At 34.8% G+C, this 17,479-nt stretch overlaps 1 protein-coding gene across 1 annotated transcript; it reads right to left on the reverse strand.

Annotated features, from left to right (window-relative positions):
- Nucleotides 1-941: 941 nt before the first annotated feature.
- On the reverse strand, nt 942-4,623 carry LOC111997771 (pyruvate dehydrogenase (acetyl-transferring) kinase, mitochondrial; the record flags this gene model as incomplete). The annotated part of the gene is given in 5 exon segments (XM_065762919.1): nt 942-1,155; nt 1,327-1,474; nt 1,815-1,995; nt 2,159-2,417; nt 4,041-4,623. Coding segments are annotated over 5 exon segments (1,057 nt in total), but the record flags the coding sequence as incomplete, so codon positions are not given.
- Nucleotides 4,624-17,479: the final 12,856 nt, after the last annotated feature.

The raw sequence follows: 17,479 nt of genomic DNA on the forward strand, positions 1-17,479 counted from the left end.
TCAGTTGCCCATGCATGTGAATCAACAGCTTACAAAGAGGAAGATATTACAGACTTCAATTTTATTTAAGTCTAAGCTGATATCACCCTGGTATTGTGTATTATAATAGAATGCTAAATAAGAAACCACGAGAGAACACACAAATATACCATGAATGCCTCTTTGAATTGTTTATCTGTTATAATTTTACTCCCCACATATGAGTTATTCTGGCACCTATTGTTCTGTTCACCATAAAATCCTTAAGAGATGGACCGAGTGAAATAACCCTAAAATAGGGATACCTTTGCCACATTAGACAACAAGGTCTTCTATTTCCAGTGAATCTATAAGGTATACTTTCAATTACATAAAGGGTAAAGGGCTTTCAAAGTCAGTTTATAATATCAAAAATTGGTTACATGTTTTTTACACAGCAAAGATGCGATAGCTAATCCTCTGGCAACATTCAGTGTTATGATGAATTATAAATAATGAAACTTTCTATAACCTGTTCTTCGATCTTCTCTGAAATAATGGACTAATGGGGCATTATCAGAGGCGTAGAAATTGGGACTTTAAAACAAGATGACATGTAATTACTGCCCAGATGAAACACAAATACACAGAAATAATGAAGTGTGCCAAACTTATTGGATTTGAAATGGAATGCTTGATACAAAGTAAGATGCACCCAAAATATTGTTCAACTCATTTGAGGTATCAAGCACTTTTCCCTGTTAACTAGCTACTGACACTTTAACAGTTCAAGTGCCGGAAGCTAGTTAACAGAGAAAGATGCTTGATACCTCAAATTCTGCTATATCTTGGACGTATCATACCATACCATATAGTTGTGGGACTTTGAATGTCAAGCCCAAGGTGCAAATCCAACAAGTTTAAACATTTAAGAGTATGAAATCATTCTTGAATGCAACAAATCTGGAGGACTTTCAACTCACCATATCCTTCCATAGAGATAATTTGCAGATCCCCTCCAAAATACCGAGCATACAAGCGACTTATTGGAAGCCCATATCCATAGCCAGCCATTGTTACTGCATTCGCTATACCAAGATCGCATTCCTCATCCAGTGGGTTTCTTGCAGTGCTATAAAGATATGTGAAAATTTTGGGGAGACCACTTCTTGGTATACCACCCCCCTCATCTGAAACCTATCATGTCAGTCAGAGAAACTTGTTAACCAGTGTAAACTAGTTCAACACAAATGATCAAAAGTGGCAACTCAAATTATCACAAAGAAAGACAAAAAAGAAATGAAGAGCTTCTTCACGAAGACAATTTATTGAATATTTCTTGAATCTGTATATTACAACAACTAATACCTTGATAGTAACATCTTCTAGCCCATCAGCAACTATTATTCGAATGGGTGGCGTAACTTTGTCTGAGTACACAAAACGTTCTTGGACGGCACGCAATGAGTTCTTAACCAACTCAAATACCATAAGATGCAAGTGTGTTGGAACATAACTGTTATGAAATCAAACAGAACATTATATACAACAGAGAAAATAAGTGCTATAATTAAAAATCTCAGGTCAAAACTAATGGATAAGTATAAGTCAAATCAAGGAAAAGTTTCATGAGGAATATCCTCATCACAAGGAATGGAGAACTGAAATTTATACTTAATAAAAAAATCAAAAAATCAAAAAATTTATAAATTAAAAAAAAATTAAAAAAATATAAAAATTTATAAAAAAATAAAAATAAAAATAAAAAACTGAGGAAAAAGGGGAAGAAAAACATAGAAACATAAAGATTAAATAAAACCTGAAAGGAACAAATTGAAATAAGTCAGATGGCTTACGGGAAAGTAAAATGAGGATCCCCATAGATATTAACATCAGGTGCACTGCCATACTCGCGTAAGCAAATAGCACGGGCATCCGCACTGGCATTTTGTGCTACCTCCAGTGGGGACATTTTTGTGTGTATATAACCCACACAATGAGGAGGGGGATTAGGATTGTGCAACTCCACATGTTGCCCTGAGTTTTACCCAAAATTGAAGCATATAGAACATATTTAGTACCTACTCCAATGGTAGTACAATTAATGGTGGTGAAAAAATAAGGATGAAGATTTAGTAGAATTGACCAATTAAGAAAGTAGTCAAGTATCATAACAAGGCAAGAGCAAATTGGAACTAACCAATAAGCATGCGAATTCCAATTCTCGACATGTAAAATCGGTCTAGAAACTGATGAATCTCATCAAGATCCTTGTAGACTATTTTTTGTTCCATGCCTTTCTTCAACTGTTGAACCCCCAGAGCCATCATGGGGACCACATTGTTGTGTCTCACCTTAATTGCCTTAATCATTTGAGTAAATTCCTTCTCATCATTCGTATCCTTGATCTCAGGAAACGATCTAAGGTCACGGAAAGAATCCAAATACCAATCTCGAACCTGAGAATCAAAACATCACAAAAAGTGACTACCCACTCAAAACCTGGGATTGAACCCTGAGTATACCATCCAACAAATAAACTATCAACTTGAACTAACTCCCCCTTCCAAACACAAAGCCATATATTTTCTCACTTTCTATATTTAAAACATCATAAGGGGGGGGGGGGGGGGAGCATCACTATAACAAGAATGTTTTCTATTTTTTTTTTTTAAGGACCACCCAGCGACGAGCAATTGGCCTACATGCAACAACCCTCAAACCCGTCAAGTGCACTTAAGCGAACCCTCTTAGAGTGCGCTCCCAATTGAAGTAAAGCATACATTTTTCAAATGTAATATATAATAATAAACTCTGATAGAAAGATTCATAACATATAATACAAAAATTCTAATTAACTCAAAATAGTAATATATTTTGCCTATTAGCTAAAATGGATAGTGCAATTGCTCAAATTTTGCAAGTTCAAATTTTACAAAAGTTATTTCAATTTTTTATAGTAATTGAAAATAATTATCAATAGAAAATATCATAATAATCTAGTTATAGAATGTTTAAACATTTTTTCACTTGTGCTTTATAAAAATACATAATTGTGATAGCTATGATCAAACAAAGTATATGAGTCAATTAAAACATATCCAAAAGGATAGACCAAAGGCACAAGCTTAGTAATATCCTTGTTTGTGTCTTACGTCTTTTGATGCGAAAACAAAAAATTGTTTGTGTAATACACCGCCTTAAAAATAGTGTTTGTACAATAGATCAATGGTCCATGTCATTTCCTTCAAGATCAAGCAATTAATTTTAATGATTCATATATTTTTTAACAAAAATAAACTAAGTAAAAGCACAACTAGGCGTGCTTTGTGTTTTTCAAAACACGCCAAAAAAGCACGCCCAAACACACTTCATTAATGTGCTTTGTGCATTCAAAAAAGTGGGCGACTCGGCCAAACAAAACGCTTGCACCTTGGAGCTTTGAGCTTTAAGCATGCCTAAACGCGCTTTTAACAACAATGAACATCATTAAGTACACAATTTTAAAATACTTGTCCATTAAGAAAGCAAAAACTGTGTTAGCAAGAAAGGTACTTTCTATAATGCTAACCAAAACAATGCTTATGCCTTTTCAATTTAGTATAGACTAATAGACAGAAAAATTCATAATTCAACTCTAACCAAAACAGATCAATATGTTCAATCAGGGAGTTCAACATTTCCAATTCAAAGATGTTCACCAGATATAACAATTTGAGGAGCTCCTGCAGAAAATTTGCTTCTTCTTCTTTTTTTTAATAAAACTCAAAACACAGACAACAGGGATCTCCATTTCTATTATTATACTAATAAACAAAACGTCTTGAACCCAGCAAGCAGAATCAGATTTCATGGTAATTAAAAAATATATATAAAAATGAACGGTATCCAATAAAGAAATACCAGTCAACTTTTCGTAATCCTAAAAATAAACCCCCCCAAAAATAAAGTAACAAACTTTACTCTGTTCCATAAACCACAATCACATATACACAAAGCCACAAAGTACTACCACAAACACAAAATTGGAAAAACACCCAGAAATTCAATTTCCAAAAGCATGCAAAACAAATGGGTATTACCGTCAAAACAGCAGGTTTATGAGACAAGCCATAAGGGAGGGTTTGAAGCTCAAGGGCTCTCCTGGCAATTCGAATGGGGAGCTCCTTGTGAAGGAACTGAGCAGAGATTAGCAAATTTTTGTCACTGGGATCTGAACCAAACTCCATCATGTACCTCAAGCTCACACCAGTCTGCTTCATACAACCCCATCTCTGCACCTCTTCGATCAAGCTCTTTGAGAATGTCAATGCCTCACACGCTTTCTTAGCCGCCATCTCTGGAACCCACAAAGTACACACCCCAAACAAGAACTACAACAATAAGGAAGAACCAGATTTCTTCAACAATGCCAAGTGCCAACACATGCAAGCCAAGCTCGCTCAAGCCCACAATGCAAAACTGTCATTAATAGACGGCACACACAAAAATTTAAGAAACGCTGAAGCCACCTCTTTTATATTAACTTCTCGGAGAAATTAAGAGAGAAAATTATTATAAGATATAAAAAGACCAAGTGGGTCTGGTCCGTCTCTGGAGGCTCACAATGAAGCCAAGTTAGGATAGGGTTGGATGCTTTACACGGCAACAATTACAAACCTACGCACGCAATATTTCTAGAGCAAATTATAGGTGTCCAATCTCAAATAATAAGAGTTATTCAGCAATAAAACAAAAAAAAAAAATCTCAAATAATAAGAGTCAACATTCTCTTACGGGGTGCCACTATAGTCTCGTCTTAGGGGTGAGTCACAATGATCGCTCCCATCTCTCTTTTATTGTCCATAAAAAAAAAGTCTTAAGTTGTTATAAATGATAGATAAAAAAAAAAAAAAAAATGATATCAGTAATAGGTTCGCAAAGAACCGATAACAACTTAGCGTATATGTTTTGTTATGAAAAAAATAATGCCCCTAGTATTACTCTTTTAAAGAGGTAAAAGTTGGTAAGGAAACATGTATATGTTAATTAATTTCTAACAATTTCTAACTATACGTGCTATGTAAGTATATATATTAGGTTTGTATCTCTAGTATTATTCTTTTAAAGAGGTAAAAGTTGGTAAGGAAACGTGTATATATTAATTAATTTCTAACAATTTCTAACTATATGTAGTATGTAAGTATATATAATAGATTTGTGCCCCTAGTATTACTCTTCTTCTTCTTTTTTGACTGACCTAGTGTTACTCTTTTAAATAGGTAAAAGTAGGTAAGAAAACGTGTACAAATTAATTAATCTCTAACAATTTCTAACTATATGTAGTATGTAAGTATATATATTAGGTAATTATTTCAAAAAAAATAAATCTAGAAGGTCTAAAGCATTGTAACTCAATCGATATTTTTTAATGTTTCCAATTGAGATATTTAGGATTCAAATTCCTTTGTCCTAAACTATCGGTGTATTAAAAAAAGGTACTACGAAGAAAAAATTAATTATATAATCCAAGAATACATAATTTTTCATTTTTCATGAATAATGGGTTTCATTTTAAATTTAATTATTAAGATTCACTATTACGTGATAGGAAGGAGTGCATGTTATTAAAGTGTTGAATTTCATTATATTATATAATTACCCTGGTAGGATTATGTGGACTAATTTTTAATAGGTTTTTTTTTTCTTGCTACAACTAGGGAATTCCATGTAATAGTAAAATTCAAGAGTTAGGCTATTTTGGATATACATCACTGTTAGTTTCTTTAAAACTTTATCTCCTCTCCCCTTGTATGTGTGTGTGTTAAAATACTTAGTATTCTCAAAAAAAAGAAAAGAAAAGTAATAGCGAAATTCAAAATACATAAATCATTTGATCCTTTAAATCCGGATGAAATGCAAAATACATAAGGATTTAAATAAATAAATAAAAACTAGCAAAAGGAGCCTTACATTCCGTTCTACATTCATGTAACAAATTTAAAACATTACTACGAATATCATCAATTTTTATATGACACTATACAACCTATTCATTCTTTTTCCCCTTTTTTTTTAATTCTTTTTCTCTCACTCGGTCTCTCTCTCAAACACACATAATCATTTTTTTTTCATTTTTTGTCACTCTCAAACATGCATGATCTGGGTTAAGTGTAAAAAAAAATATTATTTTAATGTGGTTTATTGTAAAATAAAGAACGGGGTAAAATAAATAAAGTGGTTTTTTTGGTGAGAAAAAAAGTTTTTTTTTTTCATAAGCTAATAGGAATGTTCGGGTTTCACTGGCTGAAATCTTGTCATGTGTCTTTTTTTTCTTTTTCTTTTTAATAAAAGTCATACATTTTTTTTATAATAAAAAATTAAAAAAAAAAAAAAAACATAAGCATAACACAGGAATTTTTTTTTGATAAAATAAATATATATATATATATTTACATCGATAGTTGGAGGTGAGAGGATTTAAACCATGAATTCCATCATTGGAAATGCTAAGAACAATACAGATAATAAATACACGTAAAGTAGAGTTATTATAATCGCGTAATTGAGCCAATCTTATCACATCCTTGGTTAAGTATAAAGTGAATAATCACATACTATAATTAGTGGAGTATAAAATTAATTTCATACTATAATTAGTAGATTATGAAATTAATCACATACTATAATATATATTTTTTAAGAAGAACATACCATACTTAGTGGAGTATAAAATGGAGGAATCTAATAACAAAGGATTTTTATTTCTTTTTTTTATGTATTGTATATTATTGAATGAATTTTAGTATCAATTATTTTTATAAAAAAAAATTCTTAGTATTAAGCTGCCCATGGCTGAGCATCCCGCACTCTTGGTTTTGGCATTATGGTCACCCCACAAGTACAAAATTCGTGTTGGATGAGGGGGTAAGGATTAAGATTTAATTTTTTAAAGTGAGAATTTCACACACATATACACTTATATTAATTTTGGGTAAAATTTTTATTTAATATAAAAATAAAAAAAAAAAAGAAAAGAAAAAAGAAATGCGTGTGGCTGTGAAGGGAGCATTGACACATGCCATTTGTTTTGATTCGCAAGCCTACCGTGGGATTTTTGTGGTTGCATTTGGTCAATGTTAATAGGACCGTTTGTTTCGCGGGTTGACTCCCATCCCCTTGGGACTCTAGAGGTGTTTGTTTTTTACTTTTACAAATTAGTTTTTTTTTTTTTTTTTTTTTTTGAGGAAAAGGTAAAGGAAACTTTATTGCTGGAAAAAGCAAACTACACTACATCATCCAAGTCCTATAGAAGTTCTTCTATCCACACATCAGTATCAGCAGATAAAATTGCTCGTCTAGCAAGGGCATGAGCTAACTTATTGCCATTCCGATTAAAATGCGAAAAACTACAATTAGCTGACGAAGATAAAAGTCTAATTTCGTCAATAATGTGTCCATACAAAGTCTGCACTGGCCTAGTGTTGTTAATGGCTTGAATAACTCGCAAAGAGTCCCCTTCAATCACCACATGATGAAGGCTAAGTTCCTGAGCAAAACACATTGCCCTACGAGCTGCCAAGGCCTCCACCACATCAACCGATCCTGGCAGCCTCACTCTCTGGCTTAAAGCAGCAATAACAAGCCCAGCTGAATCCCTAACAACCACCCCTAAACCAGCACACCTCTGATCCATAAATAAAGCCCCATCAAAGTTGACTTTATAGACACCCAAGTCAGGTGGCTTCCAACGCAGGTCTGCACTCTAAATAGCCAACAGAGAAATAGTAATGTATAATTTACAATTCTTTATTATTATTATATAGATTATTCATCTTGATCTTACAAAAGAACCAAGTGTCATTCGAGTTTGAGATTCAACCAATCCTCCACCTATTAGATTTTTTTTCCCTTTCGTATCACATTGATTTTGGTTGAAAATCAATAGGTGAGAAGAAGAGTACAAAGGTTAATTTTTTATTAAAACAATTTAAAGTAAATAATAAAACCTCTTTGTAAATAGATATTAATAAAAGTTTTTTCTTTCTCACAACAAAAATGATAGGTTGGAATCTAAGTTTTCAATACGAGAGAGAGAGAGAGTCGGTCAATATCATTAAATCACAAAACGTCAACATAACCTATAAAATTCTTGACTGAATAGTACTAACATATTTATTTCAAATTACAGAATGTAAGTATACACGACGTGTATGAGACATGTAAACAGACAGAAATATCAATTCAATTTGCATAAATTAATGCCTTTGCATCCCCTCAATTGTTTAGTGAGCCACATAGTTGAATTACGATTTTCAAAACATTCTAATCAACCATCCCATGTAAAATGCCTCATCTTGCTGCCCATCAATCATACCCTCTTCCAGGTCCAGCTTTGTAACAGTTATACAAAATCTAAAAATCTGTCTTATGCTTATTTCTTACTTTTAACACTAATAAGAGCATTTCCATTGGCTTCTTTAAAGCCAATTTTAGAGAGAAAACACCCCAAAAACCCACTCTAACAGCTTCTCTATCTCCATTTTTTTTTAGAATTGCTACAGTGCTTCTCTACAAGTAGAGAACACTTTAGCATTTCATGTTCACACTTCAAAAGTTTTTAGCTATTATAATAATTAGTTATTGAATAAAAACATGTTTTTCTCTATTTCCTCCATTTCACTTTCTTCCTTGCTTGCCCTCTCTCTTTCTCTTGCTTCTCTTTAGCAAAAACTCTCTTTGATTCTCATTAGAAAACACCAGGAAGCAAGCTTTAAATTATGGGCAAAGCTAGCTTTAATAATACGTGTATGGAGGAAAAAAAAAAAAACAAGAGGAAAACAAGAGGAAAAAAAAAAAAACGTATGGATGTAAGGAAAAAAGAAAAAAAAAATCACAATTGAGAAATGTTATCACAATATTTTCATAATAAATATTAAGTAACAAATTGTTATTAGTTAATATTGGTGAATAAAAAAATAATTTCAATGATTGGTTCAAATTAAAACTGTAAGAACTTTTCACATAAATTTTGTTGTGAAAGTATTACTAAAAATGTTATGGAAGTAATACTTTTCATTAAAAAAAGAACAAATAATGAATGAAAAAATAATATTTAAATGAAATAAAAAAATAATATTTAAATGAAATAAAAAAATGATAAAGAATCTGTTGAAAGATGTATTTGAAAAAGTAAATAAATAAAAAGTAAATGTCTCTATTTATTGTCTAAAAAATACAAAATATAGAAAAACTGCAAAAAAAAAAAAAAAAAAAACGTGATGATATATATTAGCGTAGAAAACAAAGGCCAAGACTTTTTTGTATTTCACTGTTACATAAAACGCATGTACCTCGCTGTGATTTCAACCACAAGCTGTGTTGTTTTTGTATGCTAGAGGGTTAGTGGCTGCTGGCTAGGGGTCCTTGACTCTGTGGTCCCCTTTCTGCTAAGAATGTGTGAATATCAAACACTTGCAAGCCCTAATCAGAAGCTTTCACCTCAGCTACTAGGTATGGTGTAGCATTAATCTAAATTATCCCGAAAGAGTGGAAGACATGGATGACAAGACATGGATGACAACGTAGTATCAGAGATTAATATTACAAAAAGTTTGACTAAACTTGTATTTCCTAACTAAAGTTTGGCTTCCCTAATCAATGCCGGCTCAAGGCATGAGGCAACTAGACAACCACCTAAGGCCTCAATGAAAATAAGGCCCTTAAATTTTTACTAATAGGATATTAATAAAGTCTAAAATATTTACCAATAATTAAAAAGTAATTTTTTTTATAAAAAAAAAAACCCGAAAGAGTAAAATCTTTTCATTGGACGTGATAATGATTGTTTGTTTTTATTAGTTTTAGTGTAGAACTCATTAATTTTCACACACAAATGCTGAAAGAACTCATTATTTCCCACTAGTAAATAAATTTATGCTCAAAGTTTAATTAGAGATATTAAATATATAATTTTGTTAAAATTTTCAATCTTAATTTTGTAGTATTTGGTTGTTTTACTCAATAAATAGTGTTTAATTTAGTTGTATAGTCATTGAGTAATATGATTAATTCATTTTAATTCATAATTTTGCATATAAAAAAATAGATTTTAAATTAAAAATACCAAAAGTTAAATAAAATTTTTATTAATATTCAAAATATAAGAATAGACCCTACTTAAAGTAGTTACCTTAGGCCCCACAATGCCTTGAGCTAGCTCTGTCCCTAATAAATGAGAGTAGACTATGACACTGAGTTACAAAATTCTTGAGATTGAACCTTCGAACAGCACTAAGGCTATAAATGAACCAAGCTGTTCATAAAAGCTCGAACTTAGCTCGATAAAAAGCTCGTTCATGTTTGTTTGTTTAAAAACAAGTCAAGCTTAAGTTTTAGTTTTAGGCTTGTTTAATAAACAAGCCGAGCCCAATTAAAAAAATGTTGTTCATGAACAAGTTCTTGAACACCAAGGCTCGATACAAAAGTAACAAAACAAGTTGAGCCTAGGCTTATTTATGAGTTTGGTAATAAAATTGATATAAGCTTGACAAGTAAACTCATATCCTTCTAAAAATTTAATTAATTATAAGTTGAGACCCCTCATCCAAATCAAATAAGTTAGATAATAAACTTGATATAGGTTTGACAATAAACTTATGTTGGATCTCAAGCTCAAAAGCATGATATTGAGCTTGAGTTTGGGCTTGATATTGAGCTCGAACTTGGCTTGACTAATGAATCAAGACAAGACAAGCCAAGCCAAGCTCAAGTTTTTATACTTTATAACGAGCTCAAACTTGAATATTATTTGTAGGCTTGTATCAAGCTCAAGTCAAGCTTGAATATTCTATTTTTGCTATTGAGCTGAGTTTGAACATTCATTACTCGACAAAACTCAGCTCATTTACAGCCCTAGACAACACCTTACAAGTTACAACAAAAGCAACAAAAGTAAAAATCAAAATAGAAAAAAGCAACGAAGAACACAGCCCCTTTAGTATCGTTTAGGTATCTTGTAGTTTTTTTTATTAACTTATTTACTCAGTATAATACAAAAGGTATAATTTTTTTTAGTTTTTATTTAAATATGTGACAAAAAATTTAAAACTAAATTATTATTTTTAAATCCTTTTGTTAAATTTAAATTATAATAAGAAACTGAAAAAAATAAATAAAAACAAAATTAAAAGCTAATAGTTTGTGGCAAACATACTCTCGTTCAAAAATTAGCATGAAACAAACTGCCATGTTAATATTTTGTGTTGTGAAACGTGTGAACCAAATGACTTTTGTGCATGGGATGATGTCTCCTTGGAGTCAAGAGTTAAGCAACTGACTGAACTGTTCTTGTGTCCCATCGACGGCAATCCCGCCCTAAAATACAGGGGAGTTTCTGGCCCACTGACCAATCATTTTTCCTTATCTCACCTTTGTACACGTTATTGTTGCTGTCCCCAATTTTTAGTAGTTTAGTTAGGAAGTACAAGTTTTGTTGCTGTCCCCAATTAATATACTTGTTAATTACTCAGTTACCCATTTGCATCTGCATCACCAGTATCTAAGTCTGAAAGGAAGTAAATGCATATTATAGAAATAAAAAATTGATTATAATAACTTCTTTTTTTTAAATGGAAAATAAACTCATCTAAACGAAGCATGCTGCAAGCATTCCCTAAAATGAAATGCCAGAAAGTAAATATGAGATTGGTAAAATGACTAAAATTCTTTGGAGTGAGCCGCAACTCAATAAATAGCTAGGCTGATACTAACAATAAGGTCAAGATTGACACTCACCCACACCTAACAAGTCTTTAACTACAAAGAATGCCCACCATGTTAGGTGTAACCATGGGAGAAGGTGAACAAATTTGTGATGATGATCATCATGGCCGCCCTGGAGTTTTGTTTACTTCTTTTTTATGGTCAGTTTTGTTAACGTGTATAATATAGTGGGCTTTAGGCCCAATTAGATTACTTGTATAGCACATAGTCATGTACTACACTCTTGCTTGTACCGCATACATATTTACTTGTACTGCACTCATATGTCTCCTATATAAAGGCATCCATACATATTCTTTTATTAAGAAATACAATACAATCATTCAGTATTTCTAACATGGTATCAGAGCCACTGCTCTGACATTTTCTTAGCAGTCCTGTCTTTATTAGTGTTACTCCACTCTCAACATCGCTTCCGCCATCACATCAGTCGCTGTAGCCTCTCACCGTTGAACCCCCGACGTCTTCCAGCTGTTGTCTTCGGGTTTTGGACCTGCGGCCGTTGTCGTTGAGGAGTCCAACACCGCACAGATCACTGCACGTGTCATCCTGCTGCAAATATTGCTCCGATCACATTTCTGGAGGTATCACTAAGATCGTCTTGAACCGATCTACCCGTCGGTGAAAGCCTCGCAGTCATCGAAGACCACACGCGCCCTCACGCGCTACCTGAAGTTTCTGCGTCAGCGACCCACACGCCACACGCGCCATCCTCAGTTCAAGCTGACATCACCCGTGACGTCATCAATGCCACGTTAGCCCTAGCTTATGTCAACATCCAATCACCTGCTGACGTCAGTGCCACGTCATCCTGCTGACGTCATCTACGCTGACCGTTGACTGCCTTTTATCGTTGACTTTGACCGGGTCGTTGATCGTTGACTTTTTCAGTCCAGGTTCTCCTTACCCAGTTTTTCACGTAGATTTCATTTTTGCAGTCTGTTTTTGCATATTGTGTCTCTAAATGGATAAAAAGGATATTTTTCTTCCTCGCCCCATTAATACTATATTTGAGGGAAATAGGAATTACTTATCTTAGTCTCAAGCTATGCGCAGTTTTCTTAAGAGTCGCATGCTCTGGCATTATTATACCGGTGCAATCACTATTCCTGTCAAAGGGGCAAGTGAAGAAGATGCTACCTTCCTCAATCGCATGATTGAATAGGATAGTCACAACCACATGATCCTCACATGGATTCGGAACACTTCCATTCCTTCCATCGCTAATCTATTGGGCAGCTTTGATAATGCAAAATCAGCATTGGATATGTTGGCCAAAAGGTACTTCACTACTCACGGATCCATGAAATATCAGTTAGTGGTTGAATTGCATCAACTCAGGCAAGAACCAGGGCAATCCATCAATGACTACTATGACCAGTTTCGCTTCATTTGGGACCAAATTGACCTTTCTGATCCAACTTGGGCATGCTCAAAGGATGTTCAGCAATATGCAACCATTAGAGATAAATTTCGTCTCTATGAATTCATGATGTCATTGCACAAGGACTTTGAGCCCATCCAAGGTCAGCTTCTTAATCGAAGTCCTCCTCCCTTTCTTGATACTGTTGTAAATGAGTTGGTCAAAGAAGAAGCGTCTTGCAACACTTCAAACTTAAAATAAGCTGAATGTTCTGGCTATTACTCCTTCTACTTCTCCTATAGAGCAACCTCAGCAATCAGGTGATTCCTCTGGCTCTAGCAATCGTCATAAGCAAACCAACAAAAAGTTCTACAACTATTGCAAGCGTCCTAGCCACACCATTGAGACTTGTTACCGTCACAACAAATCCATTGTTGCTGTTACAAATACTGAGCCTACTCTGCCAATGCCTTCCATTTCAGCTGAGTCCCAATCTTTTGGATCCACTATCAACCTCTCCCCCACTGAATTACAGGATATCATAGCTAAGGCTGTTCGTATGACTGGTAATGCATCTCTTTCTACTGCTCTCTCAGTTCTACCTGGTAAGTCTCAAACTTGGCTTTTTGATTCTGCTTGTTGCAATCACATGACACCTCACTCGTCCTTATTCTCTAAACTTGACCTTGCACCAAATCCTCTTAATATTCATATACCTAATGGTTCCACCATGCATGGGAATAGTCTAGGTTTTGTTTCGACCTCCAACTTCTCTATTCCTGGGGTCTTTCATGTACCTGGCCTATCCTATAATTTATGCTCTGTGGGACAATTAGCTGAACTAGGATATCACCTTATTTTTTACTATTCTAGGTGTATTGTGCAAGATTCGAGGACGGGGCAAGAGCTTGGGACTGGTCCTAGAGTTGGGCGTATGTTCCCCGTGGACAATCTTCATCTTCCACCTGTTGCTCCTGTTTCTATTGCTGTTGCAGCTGCTGCGGTTTCCTCCTTACCTTCTCTCGCACTCTGGCATTCTCGTCTTGGTCATGCCCCATCTTCTCGGGTACAACAATTAGCTTCTCAGGGTCTGTTGGGTTTTGTGTCCAAAGACAATTTTGATTGTACTTCTTGCTAGTTAGGAAAACAGCCAGCTTTACCTTTCAATGATAGTGACTTTATCTCTAATAGTATTTTTGAGTTAATTTATTATGATGTTTGGGGTCCTTCTCCTGTTACTAGTATTGGTAGATCTCGATATTTTGTTATTTTTATTGATAATTATTCTCATTATAGTTGGTTTTTTCCTATGAAATCCCGTTCTGAAATCTTACCAATATACAGTGACTTTGCAAATATGGTTGAAACACAATTCTCCAAATGCATCAAAACCTTTCAATCTGATAATGCTCTTAAATATACTCAATATACTTTTCAAGCTCTGTTACATTCCTATGGCACTGTACATCATCTTACTTGTCCAGGTACCTCTCAGCAAAATGGTCGAGCCGAAAGAAAACTTCGTCATATTCTTGACACTGTTCGTGCTTTTCTTCTTTCTGCCAAAGTTCCTGCCCCATTTTGGGGTGAAGCCGCTCTTCATGTTGTTCATACTATTAATCGCCTTCCAAGTGCTGTCATCTATAATCAGATTCCGTATGAGCATCTTTTTGGGTCACCCCTTGACTATCATTACCTTCGCTCCTTCGGATCTGCTTATTTTGTTCTCCTTTAGCCTCATGAGCACAACAAACTTCAACCTCTATCTAGACTTTGTTGTTTCCTTAGTTATGACGAAGCTCAAAAAGGGTATCGTTGTTATGATCCTATCTCTCATCATCTCCGAGTTTCCCGTAATGTTGTCTTTTGGGAATACCGCTTATTTGTCGAACTCTCTCATTTTCGTTCTTCCCTGACTAACTCCTTTGTTTTAGAAAATTTTCCAGATGAGTCTCATGTTCCTTCTACAAATAATCTTGATCCTCCTTTGAACTTCTCTCCAGATATTTTTGATGCTTCTCCTAGACATGTTGAAGATGAACAGGTTGATGACGAGCTACCCCACCTTGAGCCTGGGTCCCCCGCTCCTACTCTGCCTGAAGATCCTCCACAAGACATTCTACTTCGCCACTCAACCCGAGTAAGATTCATTCCTGCACATTTACTTGACTATCATTGTTACACTGCCCTTGCTACACTTCACGAGCCTCAAACCTTTCGTGAGGCCTCCACCGACCCTTTACGGAAGATTGCAATAAAAGAGGAACTTGATGCATTAACCAAAAACCATACTTGAGATCTGGTTACTCTCCCTCCTAGACAGTCTGTGGTTGGTTGTAAGTGGATCTATAAGATCAAGACTCACTCTGATGGGTCCATTGAGCACTACAAGGCTCGTCTGGTTGCAAAAGGTTTTATACAGGAGTATGAGATTGATTATGAAGATGCTTTTGCCCCAGTTGCTCGTATCTCTTCCATTCGTGCCTTTCTAGCTGTTGCCGCTGCTAGTAAATGAGACATTTTTCAGATGGATGTTAAAAATGCCTTCCTTAATAGGGATCTAAATGAAGAAGTCTATTTGCAACCTCCTCTTGGTCTATCTGTTGAATCAAATAAGGTTTATCACCTTCGACATGTACTTTATGGCCTTAAACAAGCTCCACGAGTTTGGTTTGCCAAGTTTAGCTCCACCATCTTTCGCTTGGGTTACACTACCAGTCCTTATGATTTTGCCTTATTTCTTCGTCGCAATAATAAAGGCACCATTTTGCTTCTCCTCTATGTGAATGATATGATCATAACTGGTGATGACCTTAATGGCATTCAAGAACTCAAGGATTTTCTCAGTCAGCAGTTTGAAATGAAAGATCTTGGACATCTCAACTATTTCTTGGGTCTTGAAATCACTCGTTCCACAATGGTCTTTATATTACTCAAGCCAAGTATGCTTTTGACCTCTTATCTCGAGCTGGACTCACTGACAGCAAGATTGTTGACACTCTAGTTGAACTTAATGCGCATTTGACACCCTCGGGGGGGAAACCATTATCTAATCCCTCTCTTTACAGACGATTGGTTGGCAACCTAGTTTATCTCACAGTTACTGGCCCAGTTATTTGCTATGTTGTTCATCAGGTGAGCCAGTATCTATCTGCTCCATGATCGACTCACTATGCTGCTATTTTGTGCATTCTTCAATACTTGAAAGGCACCCTCTTTCCTGGCCTTTTCTACTCAACTCAGTCTCCTCTTGTACTCCGTGCATTCTCTGGTGCTGATTGGGCAGGAGATCTCACTGATCGTAGGTCCACTACAAATTATTGTTTTCCTCTTGGTTCTTCTTTGATTTCTTGGCAAAGTAAGAAGCAAACTTTTATAGCCCGCTCTAGTACTGAAGCAGAATATCATGCCCTTGCTTATATGACATATGAGTTCCTTTGGCTACGATGGCTTCTTAAGAATTTAGGTGTGTCCACATCCTCTGCTACTCTTCTTTATTATGACAACTAAAGTGTCATTCATATTGCTCACAATGATGTCTTCCATGAACAGACTAAACATATCAAGATTGATTGTCATTTTATCCGTTATCATCTAGTCCATGGTGATCTCAAGCTCTTCTCAGTCTCCTCCAAAGATCAACTTGCTGATATCTTCACCAAATCCCATCCTAAGGGACGCCTTCGTAATTTGGTTGACAATCTCAAGCTGATCTCACATTCACCTTGAGTTTGAGGGGGGGCCCGTTAACGTGTATAATATAGTGGGCTTTAGGCCCAGCTAGATTACTTGTATAGTACACAGTCTTGTACTACGCTCTTGTTTGTACCGCACACATATTTACTTGTATTGCACTCATATGCCTCCTATATAAAGGTATCCATGTATATTCTTTGATTAAGAAATACAATACAATCATACAGTATTTCTAACAAGTTTGAATGGAGGGGAGCAAAGTGGAGTTTGCTAAAAATTAAAACTCTACCCATCTTATATAATAGTAGATCTCATTTATTAAATCAATTTTAACTAGGGTTTATCAAATTGGTAGTTAGATGCTTACCCTTACTTGTCATTTTGAATCTTTGATATAATTGGGGCAATGGCTTTGCTTTATATTGGTTATCAAAATTACATTATTCAAGGAAAAATTATTAGAGATGCTCTCCAAGTACAATCACATGATACTCATTTCTTTCACATGAATAGTAGATCTCCATAAATTTAATTAGTGGTGTCTATTATTATATGTTTGGGGGAATTATCAAGGGTAGAATCCAAATTGCTGAAGAATGAGTAGATCATTTTGTCCATTTCTTCCCTCTTTACTTTCATTATGTATATATTTTCAACCAAAGGAAGGCCCTTCAATTTTATTGAAAGTAGCTAAGATGG

The sequence above is a fragment of the Quercus suber genome, unplaced genomic scaffold (assembly GCF_002906115.3).
Source record: "Quercus suber isolate HL8 unplaced genomic scaffold, Cork oak 2.0 scaffold_480, whole genome shotgun sequence".
NCBI classification, from domain to species: domain Eukaryota; kingdom Viridiplantae; phylum Streptophyta; class Magnoliopsida; order Fagales; family Fagaceae; genus Quercus; species Quercus suber.